This window comes from Tympanuchus pallidicinctus, unplaced genomic scaffold (genome assembly GCF_026119805.1).
Source record: "Tympanuchus pallidicinctus isolate F22 unplaced genomic scaffold, pur_lepc_1.0 scaffold27, whole genome shotgun sequence".
NCBI classification, from domain to species: domain Eukaryota; kingdom Metazoa; phylum Chordata; class Aves; order Galliformes; family Phasianidae; genus Tympanuchus; species Tympanuchus pallidicinctus.
This window is the reverse complement of record NW_026294744.1, coordinates 4,313,633-4,336,235: the sequence shown is the minus strand read 5'-3', so window position 1 is coordinate 4,336,235 and position 22,603 is coordinate 4,313,633. Positions and strand designations below refer to the sequence as shown.

The 22,603-nt window shown below is 38.6% G+C and overlaps 1 protein-coding gene across 4 annotated transcripts in view; it reads right to left on the bottom strand.

Moving 5' to 3' along the window:
• The window catches only part of KIAA0930 (KIAA0930 ortholog), a 67,322-nt gene that overhangs the window by 33,796 nt on the left and 10,923 nt on the right, over positions 1-22,603 (bottom strand). For 3 of the 4 annotated variants that reach the window (XM_052690713.1, XM_052690712.1, XM_052690711.1), the window contains exon 2: positions 3,629-3,777. In XM_052690713.1, the coding sequence (XP_052546673.1) occupies positions 3,629-3,777 (149 nt within the window). Of the gene's footprint in view, positions 1-3,628; positions 3,778-12,745; positions 13,019-22,603 lie in introns of those variants that run through there. The other variant, XM_052690714.1, reaches the window with a different exon arrangement.

Genomic DNA, 22,603 nt, shown 5'->3' with positions numbered 1-22,603 from the left:
AATTTTGATCTAATGCCATTTTAAAGTCAGAATCCCAAGTGCAACCACTGTAACCTTAAAGGTTTTGGCAACACAAAGGACTCTTTTTAAGTGAGGATCAGAGCTTGTATTTTCCAGTTGGTCATATTAGATACAGTGTAAGGCAGCGGCAAAAGGATTTTTCTACTCTTGACTTAATTGGCACATAAAGAGCCATGGGCTAAAGGGATTTTACCTTAAAAGCATAGTAAATCAACTTTGAGAAGAGCTACATTCCACACTGCCCTGCTGTCACTGATCCTACAGGGAATCTATAATTTTGCTTAAAGACATAGGGGAAAAAAAAAAAAAGCATCTTCAAAACTTGGCACGGAGAACTGAAAGATTGTTACTGCAAAGTGCCAAGAAAAGAAAACATTCAAAGGCACTTACCTGGGATCCAAGAATCTGTAACACATATAGTATAGAATTAGATATGGCAGTTCTGCCCTGGCAGAGACCATATTAAGAGCTTAATTGCTGCTTCACTTGTATACACAGAGCTTAGAAATTGGTGAAGTGGAAAGGAGAAGCAAATTGAAAATTCCTTACACTATGAGGTCTATGAAGCAGGTCATTTAAAAGGCTGTTCAAAATGAAATTTCAGATACCAGGGAAGTTTACCATCAGCATCTACTGATAAAGGATTATGAAATCTATTACTTCAAATTGTTGTTAATATTAAAGCTGAATTCAAAACCCTTCTCACTGAGCCTCAAAAATGAACCTCCAACTGACGTCAACCCTAACAGTTTTTCTCTGCTTTTCATTTATTACACTAACTTCACTTCAAATACTTTCACCAACTGTCTTCAGCTACAGTAAGTATTAAAGAAAAAAAAAAAAAAAAAAAAAAAAAAGCATGAGCAGGAATGACCTAAAACACAGAGGACAACTATCAAAACATGTAATGTGTGTGCTAAGTCATCACTTGTTTCTTGCTGACATGAATCATCTTTATAGCATGCAATATGAGCATGCTGCATGAGCTCATGTCAGAAAACAAACAACCCTACTGCTGCTATCCAAAGCAGCCTATAGGAGACTACTGTGCTCAAAGCTGTGCAGGTATTATTCTCATGAATATAACTAATACTCTGAGATATCACAGGGCAATTCATCTCCCAGGCCTCTACCAGCATTCTTCAGTCAAAACTGGCAGTTGCCAGATAAGTGCAGAGCAATTGTTTAGCTTGGAGAAGAGAAGGCTCCAGGGAGACCTCACTGTGGCCTTCCAATACTTGAAGGGAGCTTATACAGTGATAAGACAAGGGGGAATGGTTTTAAACTAAGACAGGGGAGGTTTAGGTTAGATATTAGGAGGAAGTTTTTCCACACAGAGGGTAATGACACACTGGAACTGGTTGCCCAAGGAGGGCGTGGATGCCCCATCCCTGGAGGCATTCAAGGCCAGGCTGGATGTGGCTCTGGACAGCCTGGTCTGGTGGTTGGTGACCCTGCACATAGCAGGGGGGTTGAAACTGGATGATCATTGCGGTCCTTTTCAACCCAAGCCATTCTATGATTCTATGATTCAAATAAATGCCTACAGAAAAACTACAGTGAGTTTGCTTTATCATATACCCAAGCTACATAGACCCAATTCTACAAATACCCGATGTTCAGGCTTTTGCATAACCAACAGAGAAGTCACCATTACAGACAGCAACCATTAGTGACAGCTTGACACCACTTAATCACAAGGCACGTGCCTGCAGGGCAGCTCTGATTCTACCTCTGGGGTCCCAGGCGAGCCAAAACATCTCCCATTCCCCACTTGTGCAATATAGCTCTGGGGATATAAATGAGAGCACACAACTGGGTGGATGACAGGGATGTCTGAGGTCAGTGGGAGACAAAAAAAAAACCACTGGTCTCCAGCTTTTTCCTCTTTTAATGATATTACTCCAGTATTTTGATACCATCTTTCAAGAAAGAAATGCCAAAAAGTCAAATCAAAAGCTGTTTATTTATAATTCAAAGATCTCGGGAAGTCCAGTTTATCACTGAACAGGACAGGTGCAAAACAGTATTTTATAAACCTCCACTGACTACGAGCTACATATAACGTATGCTCTCCATGTCAGTTGTTATAGCAAGCAGTTCACTAAAGCAATTCACTAATGCTGATTCTGCAGTAACTACCACTTACAATAGTGCTCACAAATCAAAATTATCTATGAGGTTTTTAATGAGGCTTAAAAAAAACTCTGATAGCAAATGCAAGGGTTATTTCACTTTCCTCTCTGAGGGAGGTTCATACAGTCTGAACTTATTAAATAAGTTAAACAGAGATTGATTGCAGTCCATAAAATAATTTTAAGCCATCAGAATTCCTCTAGGGTCCACCTCCTGTGCTGGGAAAGAATAAGAGGTTAAATGGACGCATCTTTTTATTATGCTAAACAAAGCCACAGTGTTGTTTGATGTGAAAGACAAATGTATTTGTAATCATTCGAGCGATTTAGGATCAAAGTTTCCTCCAAGTCTTAAACAAGCAAATATGTTATCCTGAATTCTTTGCTGAAAAGTAAGGAAGTACCAGCCAGACAGGAAAAGGTCAATATTCTATCATCCTTTCCTTACTGGCTGGCACGATAGAACTTGCAGGCATATTGGAAAGAGAAGATAACCCTTTGCATTTCCCGTGTGTCCAGCAACAACAACAAAGCAGCAACCAAAAACACACCTTTGGAAAGTGTCTTTTAGGAAATTGACAACTGTAGATATGTGACCATATTTTCACCCAAACAACTCACTCAATTTAAAATAAACAAACAACTCACACTATATACATAAATCTGTGATTCAACAGTATTTATTTACATAAGTAAGGAAATTAACCCCAGTTTCTTCCTATCACAATGACCTTCCCTCTTTTGACCACCCTATAAGTCATATTCTTCATCTGCACTAAAACTATCATCTCTCTTGCTTCTGCTTCCCTCAACTAAGGTGAAAACTGCCACGACACGCTGAGAAGTTTCTCTTACCAGTAACTGCAAAGTGCCTCTGCAGCAACATTAAGCTACCTGATTACATGTTTTCAAGAAATAGTACTTCTACAGGAATGCAAATTGTCTTAAGTATACCTAAAAACAGTTTCTCCACTTCTTTCACTCGTATTCCAGCTCTAGCAGTCTGCATGTATTTTGCCAGCAGTAGGTATACACATTACAGTACAAAGTAGGTGTTTATTCCAGATACTCTGGTATCTTAGGAAGCCTTTTTCTAGAAAAATTTCAGTGATGATCTTCCTCTTCTTTTTCCTACCTTCCCACAGATTTAAATTCTCAATTCATTAAATATTATCAATGAAAAGGAAAACAATAGTTTGGATACCCTCCCTTTCCCATAAATGCAGGCAGACCACTACAAAAAACTTCCCAAAAGACGTACAAACTCACTTATCTCTCCAAGCCCATGATAGCGAAGCTCATTTAAAACTTCACAATGTTAACCCTACGGATCGGCTTTGCTCATGGTAGGCAAATCTGGAAGTTCCTCATCATTGGTCTGCAGTTCTTCAGATGCATTAGGTTCTCCAGAACAACAAACACCACGTTCACTCGAATTTCCCAAATTAAAGTACATATCATTACTCACTCACCTTTTTCCCATCTGTATTATCACCACTAACATAGGACAGTTTTCGACGGACATAGAAGAGCATATCATCTTGCCGGGGGGCCCATTTCTCCATAAAATATGTAGAAAACATCCAAGTCCAGAATACAATACGGTCATCTTTGAAACACCCTAAGAGAGACACAAATAAAAGGGGAAATAAGAGTCATTAAACATCCTATTTGATTGAGCCTAATGTGACACACAGTCTTTGCTAGGCATGGCACAGTCAAGCCCAACAGCCCCAAGTAGTATCTTCTCTGTTGCACAACACAGTCACTACTTGGCACAAACTCAGAGCCCATCTTTGGCCATGGTCAACCAAAATCATCCTCTTCAAATCTGTCTGCTCCCCTACATGACAAACACAAACCAAGGCCAACAAGCATGCCCTGCCTATGCCTGTACTATTGAGAAGTACAGGACCAGTAAAGAGAGCCAGAATTTCTCAGAAGCACTAAAGGAATAGTTTCAAATACACATATTGCCAATATATGCCCAGGATAACGACATGAATCCATCAGCAGATGGATTGTACGCTCTCAAGGAGTGCTGCTAATCCCTCAGAAGCTAGCAGCTGTCATCCCTTAAATCAATACACAGCAACAAGAACATACTTATGCAGGAGCTACTGTACCTTCATTAATCAGGAACAAAAATCAGTTCTACATCAACAAAACAAGGTGCTTTGAAGACATGAATCCCAGTCAGGGAGGAGAAGGGGAACATTGGGAAAGAAATATAACAATATGTCTTATTCAAGGAGAGGAAAAAATTACAGCACCAAGAACATGGCAGTTGGTTTCTCACCAGGAAAATGGGGTACAGCAAAGGTGACCTCACCTTTCATGAAACTCTTCAGCATGGTTGACTATAATAAAAACAGCTAAAGTGTTGCAACACTGCAATGTCTGCACATTCACCAACATTCACACAGAGAGAGAAATCTCAGATCTACATCTGGTGACACGGAGCTGAAATTCTTCAGCACTGCTTAGCCCAGTCACAGACTCCCTCAGGAGTCTTGGTAAGTGGGAACTGCAGCTGTTAGCCACTCACTGGCTGCTTCAAAATCTGTAAGAATGGCAATGAAAATCCTACATGGCTAAGAAACAGAAAAACTTGAAATTGGCTACATATAAGACATGTGCACACATGTCCACATGTGACTCTCAGCACAGCCTCCAGACCAACTATCCCTTACAGCAACTTACTTCCCCAAAAACTCTGCACTGGCTGATGCTCCCCAGCCCAGCAACTATTCCCACTTGTGTGTTCCACTCCCAGAGGTACACAGAGCATATTAAATGCTGCTGCAGAGAGATGAGCCTTGCATAAGCTACATTTATTTACAGTGATACATGAATTAAGCTTTAAAAGATTTTCCAGTCAATTGCAAAAGAAAGCTGACATACCACAACAATGAACATGATTTTTCTTAGGCACTGGTGGCTAACTTCAGGGCTTTATGAAGCAAATCAATCAACCTTCTCATCCACAAGCATAACTCAGCACATTTTCTTCATTATGAGCGCGGTATTCATAAGCCAAATCTTTCCTCCAATCTTTAATGACTTTGGTGGGCAGGAGATTAGACTTTCAAATTTTTTAGCAAACAAATGAGTGACTGAAGTATTTTATTTTATTTTTTTTTAACATCTTTTCAACTAAATCCAAAAGCAATATTGAAAACAAAACTTCACTGATGAAACATACAAAGACTATATTAATCAACATCATGAAGGATAATTTTCAAAAGTATGTATATAGTTGATTATATCTAAGTATTAATAAAAAGGCTATGAAAGAACAGCAAAAGACCAAGTCCCCATTAAAAAGTTCCCAGTAAAGGCTACTTTCAGGCCAAGCTGCAGTTGCTTTATCTGCATAGCTGTGCTGAAGTCACTGCGATTACTTAAGCCAGCATAGAGCATAACGTGCAATTGTGAAATAAAGTCTACACTGTATTTCAGTTTTTCCAGTAGAGGTGAATCTTGCACAATTCCAAGGTTCTGTGCTCCTTCTCCATCTGAAGCCTTCCTCTGGGTGCAAGTGAACAGGACTGCATGGCAAACAGCTGCCTACCTACCAATCCAGAGCAGTCTCAGATGTGTTTGAGATTCTCACAGCTAGGCTGAGAAAAGATAGGCTTAACGATATACTGCTGACACAAGGACAAGCAGCTCTGAAATACCCACCGATATATCTGTAGGTTGGAGGAGTATATTCCAAATATTCAGCCTACTCCAAAGCATTCAGGCCATGAGCGTCAGGAACAGACTCCTCAGTACTAACAGGGAAGGCAAAAATCCCTACAGCTGTAAAGATAGAGCTAACCTTATTTAAGAAGATTGATGTGATACCAGTGACACCAGAGGACATTGTGACCCAGTCCTGCCTCTATATTTAGCAAAGAGTAGGAAACAGGGCATGCATCAGCATGATTCATTAATGGTCTCAAAAAAACGTACTAAATCTCATGGGTTTTGAGTACCCGAATTCAGAACCTTAATTAAAGGGGAGGGATGTGAGGTAGGAGGAGGGAGTAGAGAAAAAAGTTGCCCTGAATTCATATGGAGTTTTAGGAAAAAATGGAGATAAAAAGAAGCCTATGGAATTTAAACAAACAAGTGAAGACAACCTAATGCCTAGTACAATACTTCAGTTTTGGTTTACACATAGGCAAACAAAGTAAGCCTAAGCAAGACACTGATAAATTTACAATGAAAAGTCTTTCTATCAGTGAGGAAATTTTGCTTTCCCCTTAGACAAGAAGAATCACGTTATTTAAATTCAATAGTATAAATGAGGGTCAAATAAATTTTAGATTCTGGTAGTACTTGCACAACTCTAAGTGGCTGTATGAGTTGCTGGTAGCATCATTAATAGCAGGACATTAATATACACAGGGGAACGGCAGAACAGAGCAAAAATACTTTATGTGCCTTCCTACCCTTGCTGGAGAACAAAGAAGAAACCAATTCAATGTATTTTATTAGTGTAAACAGAAAACAAGGGGACAGAAGTGCTGTGGCAGTGAAGTTATTTCTGCACTGCAGCATAATGCAGGGGAAAATCCCAACAGGAATGTTGGACAGCCATCAGTTCAAAATTCTACCTGCAAAAGATTGGAGAAAGCTGTCCTCCAAACTTCAGAAACATTTCCAGACATTACTGTATCATTAAAAGTGGCCTGAAGATGTTCTAGTGATTCTGACTGCAGTGGCTGGAGGACAAGAAGAGTCAAACCACAGCAGTACAGCTGCTTTTATTTAATTTTAGTAGAAACAGGAAGGATAGGGAGCAGCACATGAAGAATTAGCCTTTACAATCTTCTATTAAATGGCATTAACTTTGAAAAGGAAGAAAATTTGTCATTGCAATCCTAGCTTCCTAAAGCTCAACAGAGGGGGGGAAAAAAAAAAGAAAAATCAATTCCAATATCAAGCCATGAACTGACAGATCAAATAAATCCATTCAGTCTTGCCTTCAACAATTAGATCTTCAAAGCAAGTCACATCCTTACAAATGTGTCATTAATTTTCAGTGTACCACTTGAAGCCTTCCATCTCTGCTAAGGAGAAACTTTGAAACTGCTTTTTAAATTGTTTTACATAATGGCATTGAGATGGCCAAAGAAAATTTTTCTTTTCAATAAAGAGAACAGGGAAGAGGCCTTAATTTTTCAGACTGTCACAGTTATCTGTCAAGGAGCCTCAGCTGTACTCGAGATACAAGGGCTCAGAGTAGTGTTGGCCCCATCAAGTGCCAGCCACTAAAGAAACAGACAGACTCAGCCCTCAGTTGGTTTGCTGACCTTAGCCCTCCACTACTGTATTCAATACTACTTCTACGCACTTGGTAAGGACTGAAATAAAAAGGAGAGAGAATTTTTAATAGTCCAGACAATCCTGAGTTGGCAACAGCTTTCTATTGCATTGCTCTGCCACTGGTTTGATGATGTACACATACACATGTACAGCACTGTCAAGCTGATGGGTGGAAGCTATGACTCCAGCTAGTTGAAGAGTCCTTTTAAAATGGTAAGGTTTATTTTTGCTGGAGAATTTGAGCCTTCTGCAACACCAGAATTAGGCAGTATTTGAAAAGGAACCAACTTCCATTTCTAATTGAGATCAAGTAGCTTCTCAAAACACTCCTCCCCCAACAAATTCTGTTCCTGAATAAAATGGAATTAAGAGTTGAGACTATAAATCTTAATACACTAGAAGTTGATTATACAATTATGAGACCTTTGAAATGAATAAATCCTAATTAAAACCATTTACTGTAATGATTAATTTACATGGATTTTATCCTCACTAGAAACAAGATTTATGCCAGCTGCTATGAAATAAATCATTTTTACCTATTAAGATTTTTATATTGAGCATTTATTCCAGGGAACTGACTCCAGACTGACATAAGCTGGGGACTGCAATTTTTTTTTTTCTTAAATTAATGCTTTCCAAAAAGTCAGTGGATAAAGAGATGCGCCAGCATATTGTTTTGCTTCAAAGGAATAGAAGATAGTTTCTCATTTGGTGAATAATCATCTTTTTTTTTGTTCAGCATGTACCACTCTGAGCTTAGCAAAGCAATTATTTCAAGGCAGACAGGGTTTACTGTACTTTACTCCAGACTGCTATGAGCTACTTTTGACTGTGAAATAGCATAAAACTCATTTCATCTAACTTTGTCACAGTCAAAGTGACAAAGGACATTGCAGACCCAGAATGAGTTCTGAGCAATTCACACTAATTTTGTTTTGAGTTTGGTGAAGTATTCTGTAAGGACAATATGAGAAGTGCTTCGCATAGATTAAAGCTACCTTTCGATATGCTAAACTACAACTGCATAAAACAAGAACAGATGTCCCCTGTCTTGTGTTAATTGCCAGCACCCCAGATCATCACTAAATCAGAAGTCTTCTACTAATGCAGACATGAAAAGCCAATGTCTATACCCTTGAGTCTGACCTCACACAGACTTCAGCAAGCATTCAAAAGCTTGCTAGTACCCAACTGTTCCCAGTCAGGCAACACAGAAGGAACACACTACAAACTGAGGTTCCCAGACCAAATCCTTGCAGCATATTCCTCTCAGAAGCAGTTGCATCGTGAAATGAGCACTTCCATGAATACCAGCTGCAATGACAGAGCATAGCAAGAAGCACGCTTCTGCAAACACTAATCACGCTTCTGCAAATCCTAAATCTGTCAGAAAAGACAACATACTTTCAATGTTAAGTTTCTCTGGCATAACTCCAGCTAGAAAAGGAAGGCAGCACAGTAACAGCAGTGACAGGGACAAGATAGACACCATAGCTTACCTTCCTTCTCTGCCACAGACAGCATGCCTCTTTTCTTACCTCAAAATAGAGATAACTGTTCCCCTACTCTACCACATGTTGCACAAATACATCCATTAAGGTAATATGGAGAGTATAAACAGAACATTTTTTTTTTCGTCTGTAATTAACACATGCTCCTCTACTAACATAGAACAAGTAAAGAGAAGAAAAGATCAAGCCTAGTTTGAAGCTGAATGAAGACAGTCTAGATTAAATAGAAGCGTTGCTGCTTTTCCCTTTCTTTTCAAGTACTTTTAAAGAACATACTACCATACATTCAAATACACATCTACTTAAGCCTCTTACAATAATACTTATTTTGTGCTTGGTTTACAGTATCTCTATGGGAGATTATAGCAGCTGACAAAACTTAAGCTTTGAGCATTGGGTCATCAATGTTAGAAAGCAAAGAAAGAAAATTAGGCCAATTGATTTTGCAGCTGCTGTACCCTATTTGCCAAGAGATTGTACTACAACTCTCATTTTTCACCTTCATGAAACACAAATAAACTGCAGACACCCACTATGAGCCTCAGGATCAATACACAGTTTCAGTATATTGAAATTTAAGTACCTTAAATTCAAAGCCTGTTGCTACAGGTAGTTAGCTGAAAGGCTAAAAGGAGACAAGCAGCCACTTGGATGAAATGCAAATGTGGTCCTTTGTGTGAAGAGGGAGAGAAACACATCACATTTTACTGCTGAACCATAAAGTCTTCCATGAAGGCACGTGAAAAATACCATGAAATAACAAGACCAAAATGATTATGACTGGGAGAAACTGAGCTTATTTTCAATTGATAACTTCAATTCCCTAAAGCAAAGGAATGACTCAGAGCTGACTAGACAAATTACGCTGAACAAAAATGACGCAATTATATTCCAAAAACCAAACACAGTTAGTTTACCTCTCTCAGTGAAAGCTTCGTTCCCCACCAGAAATTTAACTTTGAAACATTCTATGAAGTCAAACCATGACTGTAGCAATTCAACTTCATGGCTCATAACCATGAAATATCTGACAACTAAATCACATACCTATCTTATCGTCCACTTGCAAAGTGATGGAATTATCACCTTGGAGAAAAAAAAGAATAAAATGCCAAAAAAATAAAACTTTTTTATTCCCAGTATGAAAATACAACCTTAAAACATATTTGACATTCCATAGCAATGGTCGTTCACTGCTCCCTTGCTTCTCTTGACAGCCTAGACTCTGAAAATACTTCTATTCATATAATTAAATACGGAGTTCATCCAAAGAGTCTGTATAATCAAAGCAATGCCTCCCAGTATCCAGGGACATTTGTTGCAGATGGTTTTTAGGAGTTATAGACCCCCCGCCCTCTAACCACACCACACCATTACCTAGCCACTGGTTCTTTCATTGGGTGGGATAGATTTGTGCCATAAAAGTTAAAATAAAAGGTTATGGTTACAATACAGCACAGTTTCCATACACAAACAGACAGAAACTTCAGATATCTCATCTTCATAATCATGATTCAGTACTTTCTTCAGCACAGCACACATGCCAACTACAACTGGCCACTTACTTCCCCAGAAAACAAGAAATACAATATTTTTTTACTGCAGCATCATTTTTTTCATCATAAGGAAGCTCCTCATTTCTGCCTAGTGCAAAAATTAATTCATGCAAATTAAACTTTCCAAATATCTCTGTGTTTTCCAGAGTACACATTCTTTTCAACTATGAATCATCCATGAATAATCACGCTCCCACATAATACTCCTTATCAAAGTATCCAACAGAACTGAGAGGGGTAATCTGACTTCTGACTCTCATCTATCATTTAGTAAGAAGTTCCTTTTCCCCTCTTCGCTGATTTTATATAACACATACAGCTAGTCTTGATGAGGGAATACGAGAAAAGGGGAGGATGCTTATTTTAAAAGTTAACTTTTACAGTGTCTTCTGCCAAATCAGCAAAGAGCTACCTAGAGTAGGAATGTTCCTGGAGGAAGTCAAAACTCCCCTTGCAGCTCACAGGAAATTAGCTTATAATCATAGGAATTGATTAGCAATACCAGCCAACAGTAAACTGACAATTTTATTTCAGAGTACCACCAAAATATTGTTCAGACTGCTTTGTGACAGATAACTATTTGCATATTGACACAAACAGGTACAAACCAAGCACATATTAGGCTACTCAAAGACAACAAAAGAGACTTAAGAATTTGAGACAAAACTTTTTTTTTAATATAAAATACATCTAAGCTTAAAGCCTAATTCCAATTACCAAGCAATCACAAGCACATGCAGTATAATTACCATGGAAAAACAAAGAACGTGGGTTTTTAAAGTGTCACATTTTCATATGGTATTATTACTATTATACACAATTATAATATCTTATTTTCTTCTGCTCTACTAATTGGCTAACTACCAATTCCCATTCTTCCCTGAAGAAGAAACAAAAAAGAGAACAAAATCAGGGTATCAAAACAACTAAGATAGTAGCTAAATGGAAAGCATCTTTTAATACCTGAATACATCCATTCAGGGAAGGTAGTACTTCCTCCCTCCCTCAAAGGCTTGAGTTTCTCCATTAAAAATGATTTTACAGATTTTTTACCATAAATTAAATGAATGATTGTTCACTTTTTTTAATGCAAAGAAAAATAGCTTGGATAAAAAGTACTTAATCATGATAAGGGGAAAGGCTAATGGAAATGCTAAAGATCTACTGAGTAGAGACAAAGACTATCACAGATGATGTCAGGTTTTGTAAGCTGCCATCATTATCTGAATTGGTCTAAATTCAAGTCCCATTCTAGTAACTGTGTACTTATAATAATCTGCCACATAAGAATGAGATAATAGCAGGTGCAAAAAATAACTTTTTCCAATGTATTATATTTAATATACTCCCTGTGGCTACAAAACAGGAACTTCAAATAGATTACAATTTGTATAAATACACATTGAGCTCAGGAGTGGTAACAGAACAGTAAATACCTACATCACAAGGTTAAACTAAGTGTTAGGAAATCTTGACTATATGATAAGATGCAGTGCAAAAAAATCTATAAGAAACTTTCAGCAAACGTGCAATGTTTTAGAAAACATTTAGTTACACCAGCAGTAAAAACAAAGATGTAGAACATTTATCTTCTGCCACAGTGTTTATGAATCCTTAATATTCACACACTTCAAAAAGGAAAGAAAAAGGTTAGATTTAAAGCAAATAGCTAGCTGAAGGTAGCAACTATACGTTCATTCTCCAGTGCTAATAAAAACCCACACTGATCCAGTTTCAGGTGCTAACATTCAAATCTTACTTTCCATTATAACTAGGCAGGCAAAAAGAAGGAAGCAGGAGCACCTCAAAACAATACATGACAGAAAGCAGAGCTAACATCACAGGAAAGGCAGCTTCCTCACCAATGCTTTGCTTTTGGTCACATGCAACTCTGGCTACCTCAGGAAAAAAGGATAAGGGGTACTTTTCTCCCATGGTCTGCATTCCTTATGAAAGTTATAAACATACAGGTGGGATTTTTTGTTCTTTTTTTTTTTTTTTTTTTTTTTTCCTCCTCCTTTTCAAGGCTCTGAAATTCCCTAATGGTTTCTAAATTCTCTTCTGGTGTAACACATACAGCAAAAGTTATTTTAACTGCAAAACTAAGACAAAACAGAGATGCATGCCATCCCTACTTCAGTCTCATTCTGTAAATGTTAAGATATCATTTCAAGGCCTTACTCAGCCTTTTGTCACTTACCTATACATCAGTAGCCATGCCAGGTTAAGGCTTACATAACATGGGGCTGATTGTACATCCTGTCCCCAGTTGCTGGAGCATACTAATTACTGTTTCCCATTCATAGCACAACACTGATACCAGAAGGACATGCCAGCTCTCCAGTCTGTGTAAAATTCCTTCCACTCAGGCTGCAAAAAAAATCAAAATATAATCTTCCTGGATTTTCTTTTTCCCTCCTCCCTTTTTAGCTTTCTGGCTATGAGACTGGGCCAGAAACAAGCTTTCTTTGCAAGTTTAGTCTATGTAAGTGCCCCAACATCTAACCCTTACTGAGATTTGTGTGAATACTGATTGAACTTTACCCAGGCACACAAAATCTGAAAAGACAAAGCAGAGCACAAGGAAAACAGAAACTAGTTATGTCATCAGCAATTAGGGGATTGACACAGGAAAGCCTTGAACACAAGTTTGTTTGCCAGGCAGCCAAAATGCAGATTAAAGAGCTCAGAGCAACATCTACTTAGGTAAACCGTACTACAGCAAGTGTAACATAAGGGAGAAAAGTTGGGTGGAGCAGAACAGAAACAATAAAAAGGGCAAAACGATTCATTCTGTGTTTTCTAACTTCAATTTGTTGGCTTTGTCAACATAAAGCCCAGATTCATGATGTCACTGCAAAGTGAAAACTAAATCCATTTATATTCCATGCATTTTAGCATCCAGTTTCCTCACCAGATACCAAATCATGGGTGTTCCCACATATTTTGGAAGAATATGGAATCTGTCATCAGGCTTTTAGCTCTATTTTGATACAGCTACTCCTGGCTATGTGGAACAAACGCATTCCTTGAGTCAATTATTTTCAGCCAAAATTTGAAAAAAAAAATCATAACATGAAAAATAATTTAAGGAGGGGGGGAAATTAAAAGCCATAAACACATAACAATTACTCTGTAGTCCTTTGACATACATACACTAAGCAGACAAAAGAAAAAAAAAAAAAGAAAAGAAATACTTCTCTTTTTTAGTAACAAGGAACCTAACCTTTCCAGCTTCCAGTGAAAGAAGAACCTCAGTACATTACAATACAAATAAGCAGATGTAACAAAATGAGTGGCTGGTGTTTTGGGTACACAGGGCTACTGGAAGAAAGATAATGAGTAGGACAGAGTAGGAATACCCAGCTCCCCATTTGCTAAAATGGGAAGTGGAAAGAATAACCACTTAGACACAAAAATTTGTGCTTCACAGATAGAACATCTCGATTCACAACTGCCACCCCATCCAGTTCTTTTATGTAGGAAATGTGACATCTTGATACCTTTGACATATGCTCTTTCCTGCAGGAAAAGAAACAATAATACAACCACCACCACAACTGAGCTTTCTTCACAGTGTATCAGTTGTCAAGCTGTCAAGATGCCTAACCTTCACATCACTACTCCATTGCTACTGTTGCCCTTTTTAACGTCTGAAAGCATTTGTCAGAAATTTTCTGTCAAATTAAAATATGGAAAAGAAAATAGCAGAAATGATTATGAAAGAGGATTCCCAGCTGGAGAGTGAAAAGTCAAATCACGAGCAAAACACAAAATTATCTCTCCAGTATTAGCATGGACAACTATAATACCTGGAATAAAGACAAATTATTCGTATACTTGATGTGTCAGAATGATAAATTGCAAAATAGAAGATACTTCCATGCATCAGACAATAGCACAGCTAGATCAGTTGACTGAAACATGTAAAAATGAAAATTTGGAGTTTTTCTCTAACACAGCACCTACTGAAAATAGCCTAGGGCAGTATTTGGATCACAGATTTTCCTCTGAGATGGTGCTAGTATTTAGGATTTGAACAGGTAACCTGAAGACAAAAAGGAACATGTGCAAGAAGCTCTTCTCACTATAGATATACGCAAGCGTGACTCCAAATACAGACAACTGCTGTTGGAAAAAAATCAAAAGCTGTTGTCTGTAGTTGATAGTTCCTTCTTCCACTGTAAAGTACAGCCTTGGGAGCAGGGACAGCAAAACAGGTGTTGAATGTGTGCCTCAACTGTCAAAGGTTCAGAGTATTAATGCATCACTGATTATTTTTTTTTTGTTAGTGTGCCAGGCTACGAGCTCCTTATGAACAGACCAAGAGACCGTGCCTTGACCTGTGCTATGTAGGCAGCCACCCCCAGCAGGTAGCAGGGTGGATACAGCTGGGGATGGCAACTTCCCAAATCTTCTCAGCATGAGGCTGCTGATTATTTACTAGAGGTCTTTTCACATCAGTTCTTAGTACCTGCTCCCTAAAAGCCCAAAGTAGTACCAACATAGATAAGTAGTACATACAGAATAAAGCTTTATTCTAGAGTTAATAGCAAATTAAAAGCACTAAATTAGTAAGTCTGATTTGATATTTTTCCAGCAGCCAAACCTGAGATAGGTATCTTAATGCTCATCCAGAAAACAGATGGAGAGAAGAAATCCAAAACGGGATGCATCTGTCTGCAGCCAAACAAGTACTAATTTCAAGGAAATCCCTGTCTAGACACCATTCTATAAATCTGTGTTACTACAAATTCACAAAGCCAGCCCACAGCATCAGTGTCTATTAACCAAGTCTGCGATTAGATACCAAAATAATGAATCAACTAGAACGGGAAAGATGCTGAAAGAGTAGGATCAGCCTAATGCAAATTAATATTAAAAAAATAAAAGTTACTTGTCTTTTCTTCAGCCTACAGATCACGCTGCTGGGTTCATGGACACCAGGAACACCATCAGGCCCAGCTGCACCAGCACTGAAGGCTGAACGTAGAGAAGTACTGAGAGCTTGCTGGACTTTGTAAAGGGAGCCACGTGAAACAGATCAAATCCATGTAAACAGCCCAGGAATGCTCCTTGTGGCTCCACCAAATTAGAGCTACATTAGACTAGTCTTATATTTCCCAACAAGCTAAAGGGTAAGAATTTGTGAGACATGGGCATTCGGATGGTGTTGGTGAAGTCAGTACCTATTTCTCTCCAGATGTGTTGCCTTAGCCAACACCATGTGAATGGATTCTATCTGTGCACTGAAGGAACTGCCTTTATGCTGGACAAGAATTCACATCACACCTGTGTCAAAGACTCGTTACAATAATTTTCCTTACAAAAAGATACAGCAAGGGGAAAAAAAGGACCAGAACAATTAAAATCATGGAAAAGCTGAAAACAAACAAAAAAGTATTACCAAGAGTACTCCAACTTCCCCTCTGGCCAGTAATAATAGTTCAGCTTTTAAGGCTCTAACACTACCACAGCAGGTCTGTCCAGACACATCAAAGTGCATGTACAGAAGACAATACAGAATTTAGAGATCCTCCTCAAGAAGCACAACTACTTTGCACATCCTTGGGATTAGGGTTACTGAGAAATTACAACACATTCAACATTGGCAAAACTAACATTAATTCACGAAGCTAAAAAACAAACTCCAAAATCTATTTTTTTCTGAACATCCAAAGTTTCCAGTGTAAAGGGAGAATTCATCCACAAATAGTAGATTTGGGGTTGACTTCTGATGTGGAGGAATCATCTTTCACCAGATAGGTGTTATTATTTGTCATACACAAGCTGTCCCTCACAACACAGGGATAACAGAATCATAGAATGGCCAGGGTTGGAAGGGACCTCAAGGATCATGAATCTCCAACCCCCTGCCACATGCAGGACCACCAACCTCTCCATTTGATACTAGACCAGGCTGCCAAGGGCCCCATCCAACCTGGCCTTGAACATCTCCACGGACAGGGCATTCACAACCTCTCTGGGCAGCCTGTTCCAGCACCTCACCACTCTCTCTGTAAAGAACTTTCCCCTGACATCCAGCCTAAATCTTCCTTCCCTCAACTTAAAACCATTTCCCCTTGTCCTGCTGTTATCCATCCTTTCAGAGAGTTGATTCCCCTCCTAACTGGAAGGACAAGCCACTCACCAGGTTTCCCTGGCATTGATGCCTCCAGGGATGGGCCAGTGCTAATCTAATACAGAGATGCTAATAAAAGCAATCACAGTATTCTGTGATCTGTTTTGTGTCCTTCTCTCCACCTCCTAATCAGATACTGGACAACAGGAAAAGCAATGACAGAATCAGTGCTTCAATCTGGTCACTATTTCTCACTTTCGTCCGTCTCTGTACCACATCAGCAGCCAGTGGACATTTAGCTTGCTTAATTATTTCTGATGCATTTACAGTATCAGAAGAAACACTTGGAGCAAACAACAGAAAGAATGGTGGTAGATTTGTCCCGTTTGTTTTATCTAAAAGTGTTTCAACATGGTTCTGAGACCTAGTCCTACCTACATAATGGATAACTAGGCATTGCCCTCATTCCCAGAGAAAGTTTGTCCTAATTGTTCCTTTAGTTTATTATTAGAAAAAAAATCTCACACAAATTTCATACATTAGATACTGCCTTGAAGGTTACTCTTTATTTTCAAATGTTTCTGTTGAAGTAGATGATCTTGCTATCCTACTACCGTACTTAATGCCTACAATTTCTTTACCTACCTTTTCCTGTCAGCGCCTACTGTTTAAACTTGTAACAAACTGCTTCCTTTCCATGAACCTCGACAGAAAAATACCAAACTACAGCTTCCAGACTTATCATCATACCACCATGCACTCTCCTTAACACATAAATAGTGGTACAAGAAAATAGCAACCATTACTGTAAGTCTTTCCTACTGTACTGAAAGACTTAATTTAGCTCCAATATGACTGCTGGACTCAAAGACTTTTGGAAGGGGAAAGAAAAAAAGGAAAAAAAATCCTCAGACAAGGGAAAATCCCACAGCATTCAGTTTGAGAAAAGAAAGGTCTCAGCAGGTGTTCAACAACCAAATAATGCAGTACTTGAGGATAGCTCTTACTTACCTGGCAAAGGCTGAAAGGAAGACAGAAGCAATGAGAGAGGTTCTGCCTTTTGAAAACTTATACAAGGCAAAGCAAAGAGAGGGGCTTAATTACCCAAATGGTCTTTTAGCAACATTTAATTTAGTACAAGTAGCAAAATGGAGAGGGCACACCTAAATCATGAGAGAAGCCTCCAGCCAAAAGGAGATAAAACTTTGGGGGAAAGAATGAGATCACAACAGCTATAGCACCTGACCATTTCAGAGGAATTCATTCATACACTTAGTATCTAAGTGTTCCCAAATGGCCCTGTTTTATATGGAATGCATGAAATCTGATATTTGCTCACAGTATTCCTTGCATAACATTACTCAAAATGCACCTTTTGCAGGGGAAAAAAAAAAAAAAAAAGTGTTTGGCAAAAAAAAAAAAAAAAAAAAAAAAACGATTAAAATGAACCTCATAAACATGTTAACAAAGAAACTGAATGCAATACATTGCCCTTCAAGTGAATCAGAGATTCACTCAAAAAAGCTAACATTCCAGAAAAAAAACTTAGGTCAAAAACCCCCAGAAGAGGTTTGTCTCCTCCTCTGCCACTCACTGTGATTTGAGGATTGTCATCAGCTGTCTAGAACTACTACTTTGTAAAATGTGACAAGTTACAGCATTGACTCTCACTCAGAGTCATGAGCAATGATTAAGATTTCAAATTTGTTCTTACACAACTTTAGATGAGAGTGAAATGTAGCTCTCACAAGCAAAACTTCAAGTACAACTACAGTATGAAGCCACACAACTTTGTAATGTGGAAATTCAGTCCAACTGTAGGACTATCTCTCATTAGTAAGACATAACACAGGGGGGAAAGATAGTCCAAAGCAAGAGGCAAGAAAATGAAAACAATAAATGTTGAGCTGTACTCAGAATTCATAAAAGACAACTGGCAATAACTTAAATAATTCCATCCAACTGAGGAACATCCACAGAGGTGAAGAGCAATCTACCAACACATTTCTCAGTTGCACTGTTACTCTTCAGGCCATATACAACTGATTGCTTCTGGATTCAGACCATTCTTCTTGGCTATTTTCTGTTTTATTGAATTTCACCCAAGAGAAAAGCAATTCGCAGAAGCTATCTTGAGTATACATTACAGATGCACCTGAAGCAAACACAAAAGGAGAACAATACACAAGAAGAAAATTTCTTCACAGACTTCACTGCCATTTCTAGGTCAAATTACTACAGGGAGGACTGTAGAACAGGAGAACAACTCCTATGAAGAGATGTTACTAAAAAATAAATAAATAAGAAAGAAAGAAAGAAAACCCCACCAGAAAAACATGCTTCTTTGTTACTTCATTTCAAGAAAGTAATGATAGTAACAGAAGAAAACCACTGTTATCCACACAAAAGCATTAAAGAAATCTTAGAGTTTGGATCCCAGGCACTGTAGTTCTCTCCTTTATTTTCCTTGTGATGGTTTATAGATTATTCAGGAGGGAGTCTTCCTCTCACCCACATTTCTTATTTCTTAGTTTTCTATTTCCATGTGCATATTCTCCATATTCTCTAGCTGCAGAATACTGCTGCATATGATGATGGCTGAGAATACAAACACAACCTCTTCTAAAAAAGCCCAAAACACCTGTAAATGGTATTTCTGAAGCTCATACCCTTTTCTTACTGTCTTCTCTCTTCTATTACTGCATCCACTGCAAAAAACATTTTAGTTAATGTGGAATCAAAGGTCTTAGAATTTCCAAGTACAAACTACTCCACAGCACTTACAGAATTCCCTTTGAAAGTGTGGAATTCAAACTGAACTGTAAGCTATTTGAGAAATACTGAGACACAGCAATCTTAGAAGTTAAATTTGGAAAGAAATAATGTCATTATTAATCATCAAAGGAAGGCAGCCTGTTAGATCTACTAGCTTACTTTAAATACATAATCACAGCAGATGTCAACACCACTGGTAGGGTACAGTTATCTGCTAGTAAACTTCAATGCACAGAGGTAACAAATGTCTTTTCATCCAATAGTCATCATACGCATCATGTAATAGTTCAGTCTCCAACGTACAGCTAAGATTTATCCGACCTACTCCAACTGGCAACAATCAGATGCTCTGAAGTCACTGGAAGTAACCTGAACCTTCTTCAGAAACTGCATACAAACCTCACTCACTTCAGAATACAACTCAGCTCTAGCAGGGACTGAAGCATTGCTCCCACAGTTTGCTCTCATTTAATTTACTCATTAGGATAACATCAGAGGATTCAATTACTTTATCTTTTCACATAAGAAACTAATGGAGAATGCATTTCCATGTCTCAACTGACATAGCTGCAGAAAATTTGTGTAAGTGTAGCTCTCTTCCTTAAGCAGAAGCAATCTGAACTCCACTGAATGCAATCACTTCAATCCCAGCAGAAGAGGTACAAGTGGCTACATGTGTCCTATTGCTACTTCCAGTATCTATCAACAAAGACCCAAACCTCCCAAGACTCCCACTCCAGGGCACCATTTGATGACTTAGAAAGCATGTTGGCGGAAGCCTGTCTACAGCAGGACAAACAAAATCTATGTTGTATATACACAGCAGCCTTCTTGTTCTCTGCCAACTCAATCATGCCAGCTAGCTGAATGTTGCCAGTCCTGCAAATTTATGGCATCTAACATCTCTATTTTTGTAATTAATAAATATTACCGTCAGAACACTAACAGACTATTGTTGTTGATGTGATAAGATCAGGAAATTAGTTTTCAGCAGAACTCTAGCCTTACAAAACTACCTACAGTTTGCATGTACGTATATTCTCTCACATCATCTCCCTACTGCATACTTCTAGCTAGCATCACATTGGAGACGAACAAGCAAAGAGCAATTGCTACAACAGCAATTTGTAGGGAAACAGATTTCCTACACTGATCATGCACTGGTAGCAGCTGAGTGACTGTTTAGCAGTTTCACAGCGGAAGCTGCAATTCTCACTCCCATTCTCAACCACAAGCCTATATGCTTCCAGAAGCCGATGATCAACACTTTTATCCATCTTGTGGTCAAGAAATAAAAACAGAAAGAAAAAAAAAAAAAACCAACCTGTTTGACATACATATAAGACGACCAGTTTAAAGAAGGAAGAGATTTTGCATTTCTGAAAAACAGTTGTTATTGGCTAAAAGATAGAAAAGGGAAGTAAAAAAAACAAGAGGAATTTTAGTAACCTCATACTACCCTTGGTCAGAAAGAGCTCAAAACATTAACTGCCCTAAAGACAGCACCCTACAATAAGACAAACAGCAACTATTACAAAGATACCATTAGGTTGAACCTACCATCAACATATGAGCTGCTGAAAACATCCTTTTCCATTGCTAACCAGCATTACCCTGATTTCTCCTTCAAGGATGACACTTCTGTTCAGCTACAAACTCCTATGAATCTAGAAGGCCTGCACAAGTGTACAAACGTGGGGTCTGGAGAATAGGGTACTGGACTACACATTTAAGAGACTTACTAATTTTCCTTCTGACCCCATTTCACATATATGGTTAGATGCTTTTGCCCTGTTTCTCCTGCCCTCTCCCCCTCCCCGGGTCCCTCTTCCATCCATCACATTTGTCTCCAAACATACATAGCCAGTCTCTCCAGACTGACAATGGTTAAAAAATTATTTTTAATTAAGTTTATAAAACCAAGAGCAGCTGCAACACTTACCTGTTAAGAAATCACCACCTCCATCTTATGACAGTTGCAAGGTCTCTAGTATATACATGTAAATTGAGAAAGAAAGATCTTATCTAGAGAATTCCCCAGCACAAGATGGAATGTCATTTTCTGCTTTTTCCTATGATTGGCCAATGGCTACTTTACAAACACCCTGATATGGTATTTCAATTACACAGTTCACTACCTGTCTAAACTGCTATTAGTAAAGGATATGCACCTTAATAGCCCTTCATCCATTCAATCGTAGCACTGCAGCATAGGCAGTACTTTTGAAGAGATGCATGAAGATTCCAGATACAGTTCCAGAAACTCAGATTTCCCTCCTGCCCTTTCTGTAAGTTTTAGATAATGTCATCAACTTCAAGCTTAAGAGAGGGTGGCAACCAAATACAAGATGAGCATTACACTAACTGCTGCATTTGCCACAGCAATTTGCTGAAAAAACATTTGTGATGCACTTTAAATGTTCCTTGCCAGGAGACTAGAAAGAAGAGCATGTTTACAATTCATTTCATGCTCGATCTTTCTGCCTAACAAGCCACTCAGAATCAAAGAGGATCATTCGTGCTGTGTGATCCACGCTTTCCCTGGTGCGCTCCACTGTTGGTACACTATTCCACTCCTCTGGCATAATGCACAGAGCTCAGCTGCCACCCATCCTTTGACTGTAAGAAATTAGAAAAGTTCTTAATCATAGGAAAGTTTTCCCTCTGAGGAAATGCCTTGTTATTACCCAATAACAAGCACAAGGAGTGTCACCAACTTGCCCAAAATGACATGAAATCTATAGAAACACCGACACTGAATACAGATCTCTGAAGTTCTGTATTAATTGTTGGTATATTTTTTCTCTGGGCATACCTTTTGAGTTAGATTTCAACTGGGTTCTAGTTTAGAGAATGACTCACTCCTCCACCTCCTTACATAGTGTTGGAAATATCTGGTAAAAACAAAGGTAATAGAAAATCTTCTGTTGCTTTAGGACTCAAAGCCTCAAGTAAGTATCAAATACATGACAATCTTCTGTTCCCCAGGAATGCTTGAAAAACTTTTCCAATAGTAAAATATTGCTCATTGAAGACTCTGCTCCTGTCCACCCTACTATGTAGGGCAGGCTGCCCTTCAGAGGGGAGCACAGTTTACAGAAATGCACACAAATCTAAGAGTGCATTGCCTACATTTCCAGTACCACCTACAAACTCAAATCACGAGGTCTTTGAGCAAAACAGGAGTGAGCCTACCAGAAG